The 20,099-nt window shown below is 38.4% G+C and overlaps 1 protein-coding gene across 5 annotated transcripts in view; it reads right to left on the minus strand.

Annotated features, from left to right (window-relative positions):
- itsn1 (intersectin 1 (SH3 domain protein)) overlaps positions 1–20,099 on the minus strand; it is a 43,407-nt gene that overhangs the window by 22,378 nt on the left and 930 nt on the right. For 2 of the 5 annotated variants that reach the window (XM_067480094.1, XM_067480121.1), the window contains exons 2-22: positions 14,622–14,681; positions 13,284–13,376; positions 12,774–12,837; positions 12,433–12,593; positions 11,521–11,706; positions 11,287–11,359; positions 10,875–10,972; positions 10,683–10,746; positions 9,814–9,951; positions 9,416–9,510; positions 9,086–9,225; positions 8,759–8,881; positions 8,276–8,425; positions 7,782–7,922; positions 7,510–7,597; positions 6,859–6,998; positions 5,208–5,291; positions 2,074–2,210; positions 1,676–1,947; positions 1,214–1,371; positions 639–653 (exon numbers count right to left, since the gene is read on the minus strand). In XM_067480094.1, coding sequence (XP_067336195.1) covers positions 639–653; positions 1,214–1,371; positions 1,676–1,947; positions 2,074–2,210; positions 5,208–5,291; positions 6,859–6,998; positions 7,510–7,597; positions 7,782–7,922; positions 8,276–8,425; positions 8,759–8,881; positions 9,086–9,225; positions 9,416–9,510; positions 9,814–9,951; positions 10,683–10,746; positions 10,875–10,972; positions 11,287–11,359; positions 11,521–11,706; positions 12,433–12,593; positions 12,774–12,837; positions 13,284–13,376; positions 14,622–14,649 — 2,448 coding nt within the window. In that variant the 5' untranslated portion in view covers positions 14,650–14,681. The remainder of the gene's footprint in view (positions 1–638; positions 654–1,213; positions 1,372–1,675; positions 1,948–2,073; positions 2,211–5,207; positions 5,292–6,858; positions 6,999–7,509; positions 7,598–7,781; positions 7,923–8,275; positions 8,426–8,758; positions 8,882–9,085; positions 9,226–9,415; positions 9,511–9,813; positions 9,952–10,682; positions 10,747–10,874; positions 10,973–11,286; positions 11,360–11,520; positions 11,707–12,432; positions 12,594–12,773; positions 12,838–13,283; positions 13,377–14,621; positions 14,682–20,099) is intronic. The other 3 variants (XM_067480111.1, XM_067480103.1, XM_067480129.1) reach the window with 3 other exon arrangements.

Consider the following 20,099-nt stretch of genomic DNA (forward strand, 5'->3'; position numbering starts at 1 on the left):
AAAGTCTTTTCTCTCTAAAAACAACATTAAAGCACAATTACAGTTGAGAAAACAGCATGTGAACAAACCACAAGACTTCTCAAACAAGGTCCTATGGACAGACGTGGCAAAATTGGACATGTCTGGCCTTAATGCCAGGTGCCATGTTGGCGAAAAATCAAACTAAGCATTTCAGCAGAAACACCTCACACCCACTGTCAAGCACGGCAGTGGATGTGATGTGGCAACCTATAATATATATAGGCAGTGGCAGTATTGCTGATAAAGGTGGCTCTACAAGCGACTGGATCATGGGGGGTTCTAAGTACTGCCCACATGTTTTTTTCCCCACTTTTTTTGCTTCATTTAAATTAAATAAATAATGGCACAGTGAAAACAGTCAGACATTGTTGTTCACCTGAGGTTGCCTGATACGAAAACCTGTTACAAGAGATTATTTTTAAAAATGTTTTTATACACACAAAAAAACAGAAAATAAATGAGGAGTACTAACTTTCGAACATGACTGAAAATACATTCAATGGCAAATTAATAAACATGGAGATGGAATGAGCTGAACAAATGACAGCAAGAGCACAAATGATTGCTGGCTTGTGATTGATGAAGGCACAACACTGGGTTGGGGGGAAAGAACTTACCCATTCCCCCTTCACCTTCAGTTTGCATAGTAGAGGAAAGAGGAAATCATTAGTCCTTTCTCTCTTTCTCTCTCTCTCCCACACACACACACACACACACACCATAAACCACAGAGTTGAAGAGGAAGTATATAAATACAAAATAGGCAATAAAATATCTGTTCACTACATGTCTGCAAGTCCTTCAGTGGCGGTAAAGGAATGTATATGTATTTAAAGGGAACTCATTATAAACAAATGAGTCAGTGCAAGAGAAGATTGGTAGAGAAATGCTTCCTTACCTTTTCCCCATCTCCAAATCTGTAATATTTAAAGATGTTTCTAGCCAACAAAACAAAAAGTAAACCCATAACCTACTGTAACTACCCTTGCAGGCTGAGTGTATACATATATAATGAGATGGAACCCCCATACACCAACACTTAACATAGCGTGACATAACTTAAAATTCTCTTATACAATGTCATGGAGATAACTGAAGACTCCAATATAAACTTAGTGTGCACCATCATTATTCTGTCTTCCCATGTTTCTGCATGTATGTGAACTGATGAAGGATAAAAGCATATACATACCATGATCACATCTCCAGGGGTGATACTGATCTCATCATGGCTGCGAGCATCGAATGGATACAGAGCCCTGTAGTAAACCACCCTCACCGGCTGCTGCTGCTGGTCAAAACTAATTCCTGACGCTTTCTGGTCAAATGGACTTGGTCCTGGAGTTTTCTCTATGGTAAATAACCAAAAATTACAACACATGGAACAAGGTCTCTGCAGCAAGTTAAATTTAAAGACTTTCTCTCTAGTGCCACATGAAATACTGGGCAAAGTAAGAAAGTACTTTATAAAGAAAAAAAAACAGTAAGGATGATATGGCTTAGAATATTTTATTACAACATCAAAGTTTTTAAATCGTTTGGTTAACGTTTTAAATCCTCCACACATACACAAACTATGCAGGAAAGTGTGTGATCAATAACACAAACAACAATGCCATTGGTAAACAGTTAATATATCTGAGCCCTCACATACCTGATGAAGCCCAGGGGTCTGTCGGCTGGTTGAGGAGCTTATTCAGTTTGTCCTGCATGTCTTTCTTGTTTCTTCCCTCATCTTCCTTCTCCTCTACTGATCCTGCCCCTTTCCTGACCTCTTCTTCTTCCTCCATCCCTCTCCTCTTCCTCTCCTCCTCTTCCTGAGTAACTCGGTTTAGCCATGCATGGGGCGCAGAAACGGAGACTGGGCTAGGACCTTTAGGGGCAGAGCTTCCTGCCTCATCCCTCCAGGCTACGCCTTCCTCTGACCTGCAGGATGACAGAAACCTCCTTTCTTATCTTATCTTAAAGTTAACACATCTTTTAATGGCATATAATATAAATTCATTAATAAAATTCAAGATTGTACAATATGCCAGTGTATTTCCTTCTCACCTGTTCTCCTGGAGCTCAGCCGACTTTCTCTCACTCGGGGTGTGTATGTGAGACTGTATGTGTGTCAGTGTTTGTGTGTCTCCCTCCATCTCCTTCTGTTTCTGTCTCTGCTGCCGGCTGTGGATCTCCCGCAGCTCCTGCAAGGCATAATGGGATAAAGGAAGGAACAGCGATGAGGAGGAAGTGGGATCAGAGGGCTGGTTACTACGGGTTACCATTGGCAACAAACAAGAACAACAACAACAGCAGCAGCAAGTATGTATTAGTGAGGGGTTCAAGGCAAGCTCCGCCCTGTGTCACTGTGTCATTCTGGCAATGTGATGTCCCTGCCGTTAACCATGGCAAATCTGAATATCAAAACTTAGAAATCAATGTCAAGGAACTCATTGGGTTTGGACTTAACATGATATATGTAGTAGATGCTTTGCAACAGGTGACGTAGCTTCTGATCCTCTATGCCTTTCTTAAAGTGCACTAAGCAGGACTTTTTTATTTCTGTCTAATCTGTGCACATGGAATCTAATGTGTCTGTCTAACCTAGATGAAGGATTCTTCAGCTGTTTCTCTTCCTGAGGTTTATATGACAATTTATATCCTTAACTTAAAAACTAACTGATTTAGAACTTATAATAAAATTGCCATGACTCAACAGCAAACTATATAGAAACACAGGTAAAATCTTTTAAAGACAACTAAACTATACATCTCCTGCTTCACTGCCAGCAATGTAAATTTTCAAGCAATAATTAATTTCATACATGGTAGGGAATCTTCTTGATGAGCCGAGTATGGCTAAGACCATAGCTATGGCTGGGTTACACAGCTGAGGAGAAATGTTTCAAAGTACACATGTGATTCAAAGCCTTCCAGCAGGATGGTAGAGCATACCAACGCTGCTGTCTTTTCTGGCTTCAAGACGAAATAACTTTTAAGAAAATGCACTTTTTTTTTTTTATCAGCCATCAGACTACAACTGTGAGCCAATGAGTGACAATAGATTACTTAAAACCCTCTGTATCCCTGCTTACTTTCTCAGTGTGGTCAGGCACCACTTGTCTCTTATGTGTCCAGTGCATGTTGCATTTTATTGGCGAAGCAGGGTTGTGACTGTGAAATACTCTTACTGCAAACAAGGGGGGGGGGCATTAGAAAGAAGGAAATCCAGCCACAGTCAGTAAAGTGGCTTTTCTGAAAGCATTGTTGAGAAGGCTTCAAATCGTGTTCTATTTTTCTAGTTCTAGTAGCAATAGATGATTTCACAGAGGTACCAGCTTAACTTGAACATTTTGTTCACCAAAGTAAACCCAATAACTTAGTTTGGGATTGTTAAAAATCAAATCACATATATAACTTGAAGTCGAAGGTAGCTCTGTCACTGACCCTGGGGGAGCTTGCACGATGCCCATTATATTTGTGAGAGGTGGTTAGTAAGTAAACAAAACAAATGGGAGGGCGCAGTTCTGTGTAGTCATGACAACCAGCTGTGCCATTACAACAGTGTTACTATAAAAACACACAAGGCAGCTGCCGTGTTTCAGCCAAACAACCGACGTGAGGAAACCTCCGGAAACAAGCAAACCAATGAGATAATAGAGACTGATGGAGGAATAAAACTACAACTCTGGAGAGCCAGAGAACTCCAAGTCACCTGAAACAGGTAAGATAACACAACATGCCTTACATACACTCCAGCACACACAAACTAGACAGAAACACTCACGAATCCAAATAAAGTTAATCAGCTTGTGGCTCAAACCTCCTCTCATAGCACACAGCAGGTTCAGCAGCATTACAATAGAGTGTTGTAATTGGGTACAGTAGCCTATCAAGCCACCTAGCCTAGGCTGACTGATAGCTTAGCCAGATTGGCAAAGAGAAAATGGGGCACTAAATAGAAGGAAAAGATCATAGGAGTTGTGACAGGAGATAAAAAGAGATAAGAAATAAAGAAGATGTAATCTGAGAAAAGATAAGACAGGATGGAGAGTCACTGGAGAAGAACAGGAAAAGAAGATAGTGGGTGGTTGGGCTGGACTTTCATATGGAGCTTTATAACGTAGTCTAGCTAAGCCAGACACACCCTGATGGCTGAAACACACTCCTGTAGCTGTTCCTGCTCCTGGCACTGAAACACACATATATAAATACACACTAAGTGTCAACTATGTAGACACACACACTCAGTCACACATGGTTAATATTTTACTCCAAATCTATGCACGTATTAATCAGATATTGTTTGCCATTTTTTTGCTTTTAGTAAATAACCTGAGACACCAACAATGCACATTTAAGTCCCTTTGGAAGTGGGCTTTGTTATTACCATTTATTAACATTTGTACATAAGCTGTTTAAAATTACTTCTTATCTAAGTAAAGGATTTAAAAGTGGATTTAGAAGTCTAACCCTAACCCTCAATTTTAGAAAGCTGTTAAGTTTTGCCAAGTCAGTTTACCTAGATTAACATGTATTTGACAATTTGACATTTACACACTGACAAATATTTTTGCCAGTAGCTGAATGTATATTTTAAGCCCTGAGGTAAATCTGACAATTTTCTTTGGCAGAGATTAAACCACCGAAGATAATGCACAATATTGCATAAGCTCATGCTAGGAAAGGATTTTGAGACTCAATTCAATGAATAATGTGCTTTACAACTGTGAGTATAGCCACTGTTACAATATCAGGCTCAAGCTGGCTGTAGCTCAGCTGTAAGTTTATTTGAGGCATTAAACCTCAACACATGCTAAATTAACCCCCCTGTTTGCATGGGACAGCACATAATAACTTGGATCCCAAAACATCTTGTAAACTACTTGACAAAAACATTCAAGGTCTGCCTGGCACATATACACAGGTGCCTGGCAGGGGCAGCACAGTGCTGTAGATGTTAAAAAGCAATGTCTGCACAAACAAGCCATTGTAATAGTTGGATCTGTACTGTAAGTGTTAAAGATTGTAAACCCTAGGTGGTTAGTATCCTGACAAGAGATTGGACAGAGTTTTACTGTGCTGTGCTCTATGTTTGCCACTGAAGCTAAAATGTTCATCATATATTTTAATATTCTGTATTACAGATTGCATCCCAGCTGTAAGTACCACACCAGTACAGCAGTGGCAGTGTGCTCTACCTGTCTCCCTCTCTGTTCCTCCTGAAGCTGTCGTCGCAGGGCTTCTATCCTGGCACAGTGGTTGGCATAGAACTCACACAGAGACTGGTATGGGCAAGGGAGCAAAAGGCCAGAGTAGGAGATAAATAAACGAGTACAAAATATAGAAGGAAGGGTTTATTATGTGGATTAAACAAAGAAAATAAAAACATGAGGTCAGGAAATGCAGGTTGAAGCAGGAACAAAACACAGAGGAGAACAGTGTGTAGAAGCAATAGAAAGGAGCATTGAAGAGTCCCAGTGGGTAAAGAGGACACAAGAAGCACAGCAGTGGGATGAGAAGATTTTGGGAGAGAGGAAGTGGTGTGGAATAGAAAGTCAGAGGGAAGTGTAGTCAAACACAGTTCCCATCTCAGTGGTGTGCAGTGGTCTGCAAAACCTTTGAGAACATATAGTGGATGCCAGTTTTACCCAGAGAAAGATGCACACATATCTCAGTGGTCTATTCCTGTTTTGAATTACCACTGAGATATTTCTCAAATCACAGTGTTACACTGTCTACACTGAATAAATCTGAGAAACATTAGAATATCTATTTTTTGTGGTCTGTGTTGTCTCATCTTTCTTCCCTTTCTTCACATTATCCTCTCCTCCACCCTGTAAAAAGAAACACAGGAATCTTTGACCTGACCTTATGTCTGGGGAAATCAGGAAAATAAGAAAAAGGGGAAAAAGCAGGGATAAAGGTAATCTACCACACATATTCAGCCTGCTGTGGTACAACCCTAAGGAATAAAATACGAATTCGTCCAGCTTCTTCTCTCAGTCGATTACTCAATTACTGAAAAGCTGAAAGGACATGAAGGAGCAGTCTGGGAAACCAGTTCCTGTGCACAGCTAGCTCTCTCCAAAAACAATCAACATTAATACACATAATGACAACATTTATTCAAACACAGAAACACTATCCAGGCATAAACATCAAAACTTCATCAGTAAAAATGAACACTGTGAGTATACTGAACGAGTTTAAAGAATATGACAGTTATGAGGGATGGGACAACACATCATTTAAAATTAGTATCATCACCAATACAATGTTCTAAGCGTGAACTGGCTGTTTGGTTAAACAGGTTCATTTGAACGAAAAAGCACTACAGCAACATCATAAAGATATGTAACACAGATAATGTGTATTAGCACATACTGCTAATTCATTCTTAGGTTATGCAAATATAAAATACGCTAACACTTAATGTCATATACAGGATTTGTGCAGATTTGCACAATTTCTGTGAATATTCTATGAATGGACTTGCAAAGTGTTTAGACAAAAATATAATTTAAAAATCAAATACTATAATACCTTTAAGCATAATTACTTTTACAAAATATAAAACATTTTCTGTACTGTATATTGGTGTCCTTCAACATCTGATTCTATTCTACTATACATAGCTTTATTACATTATATGCATTTAACTTTTTTTTAAATGTCATGACAGAATAAATTTTTTGGTAGCTACAATAAATACTATCAATCCAAAGCACATGATCTGGTTAGTTAGTATGTTACCTGATTAGTTTATTCAAATTACTAAGTATATTTGGACCAGGACCAGTTGTTTACCTGGTATAGCCTTGGCTTTTTGCTGGTTAGTTAGCTGCTTACCTTAAGCTGGGTGTTAAAAGCATCTATTTCTAGCAGTTTGGCCCTGGTCTCCCTCTCCACAGCATCCAGCTGCTCTCTGAGCTGCTGTCTGCTGGTCTCCTTCTGCTCCACAGCCTTCTGTAGAGATGACAGACTGTCACCTAAAAAGAAACACATAAAGAATGTGATATTAGCCCAGGTTTCAATCACAGCCTTACTCTGACAAATTTGACAAAAATACTGAATGAGTGACAGATAACAATATCCAGGATAAAGCAATATCCAGTACATAGGCAGAATAAACACATGAAGGGTACATATGGTAAATGGTAAATGGTAAATAGTCGCTTATATAGCGCTTTTATCCAAAGCGTTTTACAATGTTGCTTGCCATTCACCCATTCACACACACACTCACACACCGATGGCGGTGGCTGCCATGCAAGGTGCTCAACTGACCCACCGGGACCAACTTGGGGTTCAGTGTCTTGCCCAAGGGGAGCAACTTGGGGTGCCCAAGGACACTTCGACTTGTCCAAGGACACTTCGATTTGTAGCCAGGAGCTGGGATTGAGCCACTGACCCTGTGGTCCATGGTCAATTGCCTTACCAACTGAGCTACAGTCGCCCCTTTAGATGTATGAATGTCTGTATAGTGCATGTGGTACTCACGATGCAGGCTATTCTGTTGGACTTGTTTTAGTTGGTCGTTGAGACTCTGTTTATCAGGAATTAGTCTCCCTAACCATTGTTGCGAGTCCTGCAGAAAACCAAACAATAACACAAAGAAAAACTGTGATAATCACTTTTTTATAATTCATTTTACGAATTCACATTTTTACTATATAAGGGTTTATTCAAAACTGCAGAACATATCTGCACTGTTATTACCCATAATGTATGAATGTGACATCTGTCTGACAGTTGACATTTGTTTTGCATACCTGCAGCTGCTGTTGTAACAGGGTGATTTCAGCAATGCGTGTTTCTCTGGTCTGATTAGTCTGCTCCACCTCTCTCCGCTGAGCCGAAAGCCGAAACCGAACATCCTTCAGTTTGCCCTCCAACTGGGTCTTCTTATCATTCTAATGAATGGGAAAGGAAGATAGGCATCAGTATGCCATTATGTCTCTGCTGATGTATGTACCACATATCGGATTAGACAAAGTATTAGCTGTCAGCTTCTCTGTTCTGTTGTTCTTAGCATTAGGATATTTTTTTATGTTTGCCTCTGAAAATTTTTTTAAGCCAACCACTGTCACACAAACAGACACACTCTCAATCCAAAGAGTAGCTTTCTACATGTGATAGAAAATACATATACATACACAATACAGTGAGCCACTCTTGAGCTTGTGCTTCTCTATGCAACATTTATTCCTAACCCTACTTGCATGTATGATAATGTGGCAAGCTGTGGGTTCCTGTGTTTGATTACCAGAGCCTCCAGTTCAAACTCCAGAGTCTTCTTCCTGGCTTTAAGCAGCACTATACTCTCCTGTTCTCGGTTTCTTTGAGTCAAAAGTTCCTGGCGTCGTTGACGCTCCCACTCCAACTGCCGCTGCCGCTCTAATTCACGCTTAGCAGCCTGGACAGATGAAACAAACACATATTCATATTCATTTTTGTAGCACAATATTGTAGCTCATTAAACTGCCACTATAATTCAAATTATGATGTGTTACTACAGCACATCATATTACTGTGTCATCCTATATTACCCACTTCATTATACAAACAAGTAATTTGCTGCAGAGTAAATTAGATTCTTTAGCTGTAAAGAGAGCAGTGGAGAACACTGGAAGGCCTCTAAGTTTTCAGCAGCATTTAAATGTATACTCGACCATAACCCTTCAATTAAAATGCAGATATACTGTACTTGGTATTTTTCTGCTACATCTCTCCCTCCATTCTTTCATACCTCTCTCCTCTCTATCTCTTTGCGTCTCTCCTCTTCTCTCTGTCTCTCCAGCTCTCTCTGTCTCTCCAGTTGTTTCTCTAATTCCTGTTGTCGTCTCCTCTCCTGCTCTAGACGCTCACGCTCCTGAAACATAAAAATACAAAAATGAGCTAAAGTTTCTATTATCATATTAAATATAAATAATGATAATGATGATACTGAAATAGCTCAATGACATGTGAGATCCAAGCTGATAACACAGTCATTATAATTGCAAATGTATACCAATTCATAATTTGCATGCACACAGTGTAAAAATTAGGTAGCATGATAGTGAATATAGTCTGCCTTTCTCTCCTGCTCCTCTCTCTCCAGTGCAGCTAGTCTCTCCTGCTCTTTCCTCTGCTGCTCCTGCAGAGCTTGACGTCGCTTTTCCAACTCCAGGTTTCCTCGCTCAAAGTTCTCCCTTTTCTTATCCTCAAACGTCACTGTAAAAACAAAGTTAATATAAAGAACATAACCCATAAACAATAGCAAAATGCCAAAGCCTTTTGGCTTTGCTATAAGTTCAGCTTTACTGTAAAACTAAATGTCACTGGACCTTAGTGAAATTTAGAACAGATATTATTACAGCAATAACTGCTGTAATTAGGTCCATTGCTGACAAAAACCATTCACCTGGAAGTTTCTTTTCTTGGCTGCTCTCACTCTCTTCCTCGGTTTCCTCCTGCACACTTTTCTGGTCCGACTGAACGCTGTCGCTTCGCACACGCCTTTAACACAATAATATTAAAAACCATCAATACACAATTCTAAGATACTGCTAAGAGTACCCAGAGCAAGATAATGAATAAAAAAGTAAGTATTTATCCTCCAATTAATACTTCTTTCTAAAACATGAAATTGAAAAAATTGGTTAATCGAGCAAATCCCAATTTTAACCTTATACTCTATAACCATCAACTCTTTTATAATGATTACATGTATATGTTAAAATTAAATGAAACTGAAAAATGTTTAATAGTGTACAACACGATCCCTCTTCTGTTCATCAGTGAGGTAAATTCAGAATTTACCTGAATGTGGGTGGGAGGTAATCTGGTGGTAACACAGGAGGCAGGGGTAGACCAGACATAGCCATGTCTATGAGGTGCATGGCCAAGATGAACTCCTCAGCTGTTAGCTTTCCATCCTGGTCAATATCTGATAAACTCCTAAAGCAGAAAGCATTTAAACACATTTTAAGGGAAGGAAAAAGCTACTTCAGAGACTTTATTTCATATGTAAAAAATTAACATATTCTATTTGTGCTCTTCTGGTCTGTTAAAAAACAAACAAACAAAAAAATTACATTTCATGCTGGAACTGCACGATATTGAAAAAAATTTACATTGCAATATTTTTTTCTTTCTGCAATATATATTGCAATACAAAAATGCAGGAATTTTTACTAGATAGACTTGAATAGCCTAATTTGGAAATAACTGATCATTCTAGATATGATTGGTATCATCTAACACCTCACTAATAACGTTGGAGGAGGCAGAGCTGGTGGGTGACAGGACAGTGTAGGGATAAACACTGAATAATCAAAGTTTTGTTGCTCACAATTACCTAGCTAAAAATGAAAAGTTTAACTGATTGTTCACTGAGAAAAAACACATACAATGAACAGTGCTTTTGTAGTGCATCCATGTGTAACACTGGTTATGCAACACAATTTAGCGCACCAAACACGTGCTGTGACTATTCTTCCAGTAGTCTAGCACATTTGTTAAATTACAATGACTGCTTATCAAATAAGTACATATAGCATCATTAATTTGCCTTGACTTGATCTTGCACATCTTGTGATGTAGATATTGTGCATGTGCACATTGTAATGATGATGCTGATGTGATTATACCATGCAGCCCTATTTTATAAGATAACTCAATGTTCTGACCATATTGTGGCCAGCTGGCTCTGAGGAAGACTGGACTGCATCAGGATGGTTCGAGCCTGGGGACCTAGAACATATGCACAAACATAAACTTAGAGACACCTCACAGTTATACAGAAAAACACATTTTAATGCTGTGGCATGCATTAAAGATATATCATCTCAAATCATATTAGTTATAGTTAGTGTGTGTACCAGTGAGGTGTCCACTCATCATCTTGTCATGGGAATTAAAAAGCTGTCTGTACTTCAGCCTTGAGGACTGTGGAACGGCCCAATCAGAGGGAGGCTGACTAATAGAATGAATTACAGAAAATTAAAAACAGTGATGTAACTTTTAGCAAAAGATTAGCAATGAAAAACACAAATGTCCTACGAAAAGGAGCAGTTTATGTTAACAGCCTACAACAAACAAATTCAGTAAGACAGAATCCACCTGTTAAAGGTGGAAACATTTGCGGACCCTGTGGAGAGCAGCAAAATGTAATGACTAACAGCCTTTTTTATGTGTATAAATGGCATATAACTTTCCGTCAAGAATTTTAATTAGCCAAAATTAGTTAATTTTTATCAAAATAGGGCAAATATTTGAGAGTTTGTGACATACCTAGCAGTGTCAAGGGATGAGCCCTTTTGCAGCTTCGTGCTGGAACGGTTAAAAGACTTGTTGACAGACGGACCTAAGAGAGACAGGAGAAGTTAATTTTAGTCTAAAACTTATGAGACTTCAGCACTTATATTTTAAACACTGTATAAACTTTGGTTGGCATTTTATCCACACCCATACCTTTTATATACACAATAAAAACATTTCAGCACCTACAAACTATTGTTATGTTACCTTGATGGGAAAAGCCTGAGATGGGTTGCATTATGCCTGTGGGTGGAGCTCCGTTGGCCAGGGGTTGGGGGAGGGGAGGTGGGCCAGACGAGACTAGTGGGGGAGACACCCCGACGGGGAGAGGAGGAAGGGGTAGTGGGGGCACGCCTTGCAGAGGAGCTGGGATGGGGGCAATTGGGGGCATGCCTTAAGAAATAACAAAACAAAAAAAACAAAACAGACATGATTGTCAGACATTTTATTTTCATACGAGGAGTCTTTCAAACAGCAGAAAAAAAATAGTGAGCTCTGTTGTCAATATTTCTTTATTGCTGAATTTGGCATTATGTATTAATGCTAGTAAATGGGGTGTGAGAGACACGCCTGGCAAAGGTGCTTAGCCTGAAGGAGACAGTACCATTATTATACCATTTCTACATTATAAATGTTAACAGCTAATTAACGATGAAGTAGAGCTAAGAGAAAGAGTTTTTCTATATCAACTTTGAAAAATAATGGCTTTTCTTTATCAAATACAAACATTGATGTTTCGAGATTGTGACATCACTTCCGTAGTTTCCAAATGACAATCTGTGCAAACTTTGGGAAAACAAACTAAGAACCCTCCTTCTTACATACAAAGCTCTTAATGCTCAAGCTCCATCATATTTAAAAGATCTCATTGTCCAGTATTGCCTGATTAGACCACTTCGATCCCAGAATACAGGCCTACTTGTTACATTAAACTATGCACAGAGTTTGTGTTAACTGTAAGCAGCTGTGCATCACGTAAGGGAAATGTTTTAGAAGTTAATCATTCATTAGACCAAACAATGCTGCTTGTCAATGCCTATAAACGTAAAACAATTCTTTCACATACAAGCTATTTTGTGTGTGTGTGTGTGTGTGTGATTGTGTGTGTGTGTGCCCTACCAAAGCCGGTCTGTGGGGGTAAAGGCAGTGGAGGTTGTTTCATACTTGGGGGAAGAGTGGGGGGCAGAGGGTGACCTTGTAGTTTTAGCTTGATGAGCTTCATGGCAATGGAGAACTCATGGATATCCATTCGGCCATCACTGTTCATGTCAGCCAGAGCCCTGACGGTACACAATGAATGAGGAATGAATGAATAAATAAATCAATCTCTGCTAGGCAAAAACTGCAACAACTACAGGAACCATGAGTGTGAACAGACTAAGTTAACAATAACGCAGTAAATAAAACATCTAGTTAATTTCTGTCAGCATGTGAGCTAACTTTCTTGCTAGATGACTCACCAGATTTGGGCAAGGATGGGAGGGGGCAGTCCTGACTGAAGGAAGAAGTTCTTGGCCTGGTCACCTAACAGAAACAGAAAAACAATGGGATATTACAACATAAATCCTAAAAGAATGATTGAAGAAAGTGAAGACCGTCCAATTAAAACAAATGTCTGTTGGATCTTTTTAGGACACCAAAATAAACAACGTGGTTAATCAGACCCTTCTTGCCCTCAATGTCTTCCAAACTTGAATGAGTTCTTATTGTGAGGTACACTTTAACCTATGACTGGAAATTTGGCCTTTAATTTTAAAGGTTTTTTATTTCAACTTAGCTTAGTTTTCGTGAACTAATTTAAACTTTCTGTAATAAGCATCAAGCACTAAGGATATGTAATACCTGACAGACAGGACAGTAAGTTATAGCCATGTGACACTGGGCCTGTTCATGTTCTGATCTCATGTTTATGAGAGATAGAGAGAGAAAGAGAGAGAGAGATAAAGGGAGAGAGAGAGATAAGCAGTTACCTGTTATGTAACCCCCGGCAGTTGGAGAGAGGCTGTGAAACTGCTGGTCATATTTGGCTCTCTCATCCACCGAGATCAAAAAAACATCTGGACCTAACATGCCCACACACAAACACATACAGTGATAGATTACACACCAAACCCAAAGGCCAAGACAAAGCCAGACTCAGCTACAAAGAGAAAACGGAGGTATGAGAAGAATGTGTTAGTCATAATTTACTGTCTTTCCTAATAGCTAACACTTCAGTGTCAGCTCAGAGACTGATGGGGAAAGAATAAGAGGATGACTGGATAAGGGCCAGAGAGTCAGTGATTGTTGACTTTCCTTTGAAAGTTGAGTAGTGTGTTGAAAGGGAGCTGAAAATCTGTCTATTTGGAAAACACAATAAATTTTACAAGTCTATGTTTTAGATTTGAACCCAGAGCGAGTGGTAAATGACTTTGGTCAGCGATTTTGGTCAGCTAGTGCCCTTACGCAATAATTATTCTCTAGTCTTATGACCGCTCTGCTGTGCTAACGACCCCGTTTCCACATTGTTGCCTTTTTTCTGAGCAGTAAATTCAGATGTCACATCAGTTAGTTAGAACTCTGACTAATCAGAAGTGATTCCTATTTGACTTCAACTGACGGCTCCACCCTGTACAATTTACTGGCTATGTATGTGTTTAATGTGCATTTAGAAGTGAGTCAGCATGATTCATCTAACTAGGAGAACAACTGCTGCTGATGTCGCTTCCATTTTTTAGTTAACTATTGTAGAATGCTTATTCAGCCTTCTTTTGTATTTACCATGGACCTTTCTGCTACAATATTCTCAAAAAAAAAAAACACCAAAAAACAAAAAAAACAAAAACAAACCAAAAACGAAAAAGCATTTGAAAACTGGTACTAAAAAGAAGTCATCATCGTAAGCCACGTTTCTATGACCACTGATAATTCTTTGATGGAAGGCCTTTTCATTTGTTTCCAGACTCTCCAATACCAATCTTATATGTTTTTAGTTTATATAACTAAACTTCATCTATAACTTTTTTAGATTTTTTGGGTCGCTCAACAGATTCTGGGAGATGATGCTTTTGGGGCTTTCTCATGTTGTGCCTCTATTTTGCATAACCCAAATTATTCTCACTCTATGACAGAGTCATACGTGATCTAGGGAAGATTATACAATGTGGTTGTGAAACTGGTTTAAGAAAATCAAAATGGAATTATGACATACTGTGACTTGTTTTCTAACAGACTTGTGGTTAATTAATAGCACAACATGCTATCAGTTTGTTTGAAACCATCACTTTCATTTTAAACTGATTTTGTGCCAGTCACACACCCATACTGACCTGTGAATGTGGTGGGGAACTGTGCCATGGTTCACTCAGTCTTCTTCAGCTACACAATACCTGGAACAAAACATTTAGAAAAAGAAATAAAGACTTTAACTGATCAATCCCCTCCTACTTCCAGAGTAACACTAGAGTTAATGTTATGCTTAAGCTGTTGAAATTCTTTTAGGGTCCAAGTCACTGTGAGCCTTGCAGGAGTGCAGTCGCTGTACTTTGAAAAGTTGATTCGATGATGGAATGATATATGGACATACAAAAACACCAGGGATATAAACATACTCATTCTTAATAAGACATATGGCTGTTTTATAAATCCCACATTTAGTTTACACAAAAAGAGGAAGAATTAAAGAACTTTCTGCTATTGTCCACTGGTATTCAGACTAGTGCCAGTCCACAGGGGACTGGACTATGTGTAAGCCATGTCCGTGCATGTCAACAGGGCAGCAAACCTTTTTTTATGCAGGACAGATCGCTTGGGGACACTCTCTTGTTTTAAAAGACTCTGTTTCACACTGTCTCATTTACACACATTCTCACTTGGGAGCTGGCAACAGTAAACAGCTTTTCTACTGTTGGCTAGTAAAAAGGCTTTTTAAAGTCAGCAGTTCTTTCAGAAAAATACAAACTGATAACTAAAAGACATTTTACTGAAAACCGAATTTTTGTTTTCAAAATACCTAGTCTTTATGAGAACCTGCAATGCTTGCAGAAAAAAAAAAACGCAAGTTACGTAAATAAATGTGGGTGTTTGAATAAAATTAAATATGTGAATAGAAATACACTGAGCCTATAATAGTTGTCTGCAAGAGAATTGTTTTACATGTCCATTAAGCTGAAATCATGCTATATTCAGTAAATTTTTAAATATGTAAATTAAGTGGGGTCCTACACTCTTGAAAAAAACTTGCCATATATGTGTGTATGACATAACTCTGCCTTAGCAAAGGTATGTTAATCAGATCCAGACCTGCCTCCCTACTCTGTATTCCTGTAGCCAGCAGACAACCCATAATAATCTGACACTACAACAAACAATGACTTGGGGAAGATATGTGAGTGCCTGCGTAGATTGGTGGCTTTTTTCCCCTTTCTGAAGGATGGAGGAGAAATTCGATTACAGGGTCACTTCAATGTCACAAAGAGTATTTTCCTATTTAGCCCTATTGGTATTTAGTCATGCAATATCACTTTTAGCCACTGCTAAGACTTCTGCCGAAACCACAGTATAATGGAGGACACAATTTAATCCACCGTGGTCAAACATCACAAAGATAGTGTCTCTTCTAGACACACTTACTCACATATTAATTTTCACTAAAACTATTTCTATAACAGAAAATTATCCTTGGCTTACTGGATGGTGTACTCAAGTGTGTGTGTGTGTGTGTTTGTGTGTGTGTGTGTGTGTGTGTGTGCGTGTCTCATTATCATCAGAGTGGGAGGACAAAGTAACCAGCTTAACTAGGTCAGAGGAACAAAGCCCACCCTGCAGAAATACACACAAGCTTACTTTCACGACTGCTACACAGAGAATATTAAAGTTAGTGACTACAGTAAAGTCTGTTGCTCTAAACTAAAATATGAGAGTGATCAAATTACCTATGTCAAGGCATGTTAGATGAGTAAAAATATGATGTCAACTGAATATGGATAAAGTACTATAAGTTAACTATAACTATAAATTGAGTATAAGGGTTATTTGGAGATAATCCACAGCTGGTCCTAGTTGAGCATGACGTAAAAATTAACATTATGACAGTAATATCGGTCTATCCCTTCAAAAAGAAGGTAATTAGCAGCAGAGGGCAAAGTCCTACTCTTCAGTGAAGCTCCAGTCATTGGAAAAAGAACTCTTGTACTAGTATGTCAACATGCCAAAACTCAGCAAATAAAGCAAATAAACTGCTTGTGACTCACTTGTAAACCTTTGTTTATCTTCTGTGCATAAACTTTTGTTTACAAGTGACAATAGTGACCACACCCTTCGGAGTCACCAGCAAACCGAAAGAAAGAAAAAACAACCATGAAGTTTTCATTATTTTAAGATTTTATTTATGTCATGACCTGAACTTTTGCAAGACAAAAGACTTTTCACTGTGTTTACCCACTTATCTTCTGTGCATAGAACCAGCTCAACTCAACTCTCTTTTTTGTTTTGTATTGGCCAAGTTGTGAATAGGACCTGCTGCCTGCTCTTTTGGTATAATGTACATCAAAGTTTCATGTAAGCTGTGGCGATACCAACAGGTGAAGTGAAAACACTAAAGATGAAAAAAAAAAAGAGTGTCCAAAATCATTTCATCCTCTAAACCAGGGGTTTTGAACTCTGGGGCTTGAGGGACGCACAACTGCTTGTTTTCCAACTATACCTGCACCCTTATCTTTAAGCCTTAATTGACTTAACACACCTGATCAGGGTAATTAGAAGTGGGTAGTGCAGGGATAGCTGGAAAACAAGCAGGGCTGCAGCGCTCGAGCCCTCGAGTGTGACACCTTTCATCTAAACTGCAACGCAGTATTTACGAAACTCTCCTGTGCACTTTTTAAGCAATCTTTAGTGTGCTACCTTCAGATTCTTCTGGGAAAAAAGAAATAATGAAATACAATACAGCTTAGCCGAGTACTATGCAATTGAAAAGCATTTACTAGGATATCTTTTGCATTACTCACTAGTCTGACATAGCATAGTAGAGCTCCACTGTACTCAGAATGGGTGCAAAATATACATCGAGCATCAAAATAATTTAAACTTGAATTCAAAGTCAAAGCTGCAAATGTTTAAATTTATTCTAGTAATGGAATTAATTTACAGTTCTTTGTTGTAGCCATGATGAATCAACTTTGTTTGTCATTAGTATGTACTTGATGGTTTTTTGCTCTGTTCTGTAGTGTATTTATGAGATTAGTCTGTAAAATTAGAAAACAGGGATGTAACTGGACTGTCAATCTGTTGTCAAGGCTTGTGGCAGATGTTTGTGGCCTGTTTAAGCTACTCTCTCTTTCTCTCTCTTCCTCTCTCACACTCACACTAAAGACAGCTTCATCCCATGATACTAATCAGGGTTCAGACACTCTCTTTTTTCTGTTTTCTATACCTCCCCCTTATCTTCCTGCTGACCTCATACAACATTCCTCATTCCCTTACTCCTTAAATGCATTTGGGACAACTGCAAACCAACTAAAACTCTCTCAACTGACATTACAATGCTGGATACACCTGAAACACCCTCAACTCAACAAATTACAATAACATGTTCTTGATTCAATGCCCCTAGTCTTAGCAGAACACTGCATTCCAGAAGAAAACTGTATTTTTGCAATGCTTTTGGTATTTCCAGTATCACTCAGACAGCCTTCTCTATTCTCAACATGTTGATCGGAACTAAAGAACTGTGAAAATACTTAGGCAATCAATTTCTGCATACTGCAGCATGTTTAAAAGTGCACTCCTGCCACTGCGTGCACAACTTGCTGTTGATGGCAAACAGACAATAACTAAGCAAGAGACAATGTACTGATAGAGAGACATTGACAAATAAGAAATTTAACAACAGCACATTTACATTGGGTTAATAAAATAAAATAATAAAGTAAAATTAAAATAAGCATTAACTCTTTTCATTCTTCTTCTTACAGTCAATTCAACCCACCCCAGTTTGGTACACTTTATATAGAATGGTGAGGCAGTGTGTAAAGAGCTAGTCACATCCACTGTGCCTTACTGTAAATATCAACATGATATTGACACTATCACAAAAGTGTTATCCACGTTAGGCAGTTTACATACTAACACTCAATTCAGTTTAATGTGGTGCCTAAAACCCTCAATCATAATGCAACTGATCGCCATTGTTCTAGTCTAAAGCAGGGCAAAGAAGATGAGGCAATAAATCAATTAGTAGATTGACAGAAAAATAATTTTTAAGAGACTTAGGAAGTAAAACTTTAAATTTTGATGATAATGTAATTTTCACAACTGTGGTAAATAAGGCAGTGCTGGATGTTTTTCATTTTTCATTTGACTTTTTTAATTCATTGTAAAAAATTAAACAATAACTTCTAATGTTTATTGTGGTATGGTAAGTATGGATTTATTGAGAGGTGAAACAATCAGCTGACTGATCAATCAAGCAATTAGCCAGTTGATATAAAAATAACCTGCACTTATTTTGGTGATCAAATGATTTGAGTCATTGAAAAAACAAACAAACAAAACAACAATAATAACCTCTTAAATGTGGTGACCCTGAACTCACGGGATAAGCTGAAAGGACACACACACACACAAAAGTGAAGATTCCAAGCTTTTTCTTTGTCGCTGAAAAGTGATTATTTGGTACTAAACCACTGATGAAGACAAGACAGCTGAACAAATCACTTTGGTGTAAATCTCTGACATGGGCCTTTTTTTCACTATTCATTATTTATTTACATTTAGTTTACTAATCATTAATTCATCTTTTAGCTCTAGCTCGAATTGTATTTGCATCTTCTATGGATGGTCAGACCATGATGGCGTTGGTATTAATAACTACAGCCTCTTTACATCAGCATCCTCAGAATCCCACACAAACACACACAAAACATGCATTTGCATTTACCACACACCTCCTGCCTCAAAAACCACACCACTCCTCAGCCTCCACTTTTCTCATTCATCTGTCTAACACATATTGTGACATCATTATCACAATACTATAATAAGGTGACCAGACTCCCACCTACAGCACCGGCGTGCATGTATGCCGACAAACAAGAACACACACACACACACACACACACACACACAGCATTACCACAGTCTCTCCATCCTTAGGCTAACTAACTCCCATCCCTCCATGCCAACATGCGATTCAACCTCCACAGCTAATGTTAGCCACATCACAATGCAAAAACTGATAGCAAGACCAAAATGCTTTGGAAGTAACAAGGTCAAATGATGCACAGCACTAGGGAACTGTATGATCACAAAGTAATTTTCTTGCTTATTCTACAAGGATAATGTCAACATAACTGAAATTCACAGCATTACTTTCTTATTTAACTCTGTTTCAATGTACGGTAGTTAAATCCTCAAAGTAACAATGAATACACATTTAAACAATGATTACCTGCATAAGGTTTTTCTTGCATAAATGTCCTTGAAAATATGCTGTCTAAAATGGTACTGGGAAGTTTACACAGTCTGAACCTGGAGAGGCCTCGTCCATTTCTTTCTGCTTGATAATTTTTGGAATATTGATATTTAATATTCATTTAACAGAGTAGCCTATTTTTTCAGTGAGTAAATGATTAGTATTTTGTTCTCCATAGTTTATAGAAAGTAGACATTAAAACCTTTTTAAGAAGTTTTTCTACCACCACAACAAACAATAAGTATGAATAGAGGTGCTAATGCAAGGCATTGGTGAGTGTTTCTATGAACCCTGCATTTTAACAAAACTCAGCGGACATGGCATTTTTCTTCGCAAT

Source organism: Channa argus, chromosome 1, assembly GCF_033026475.1.
Source record: "Channa argus isolate prfri chromosome 1, Channa argus male v1.0, whole genome shotgun sequence".
NCBI classification, from domain to species: Eukaryota; Metazoa; Chordata; class Actinopteri; order Anabantiformes; family Channidae; genus Channa; species Channa argus.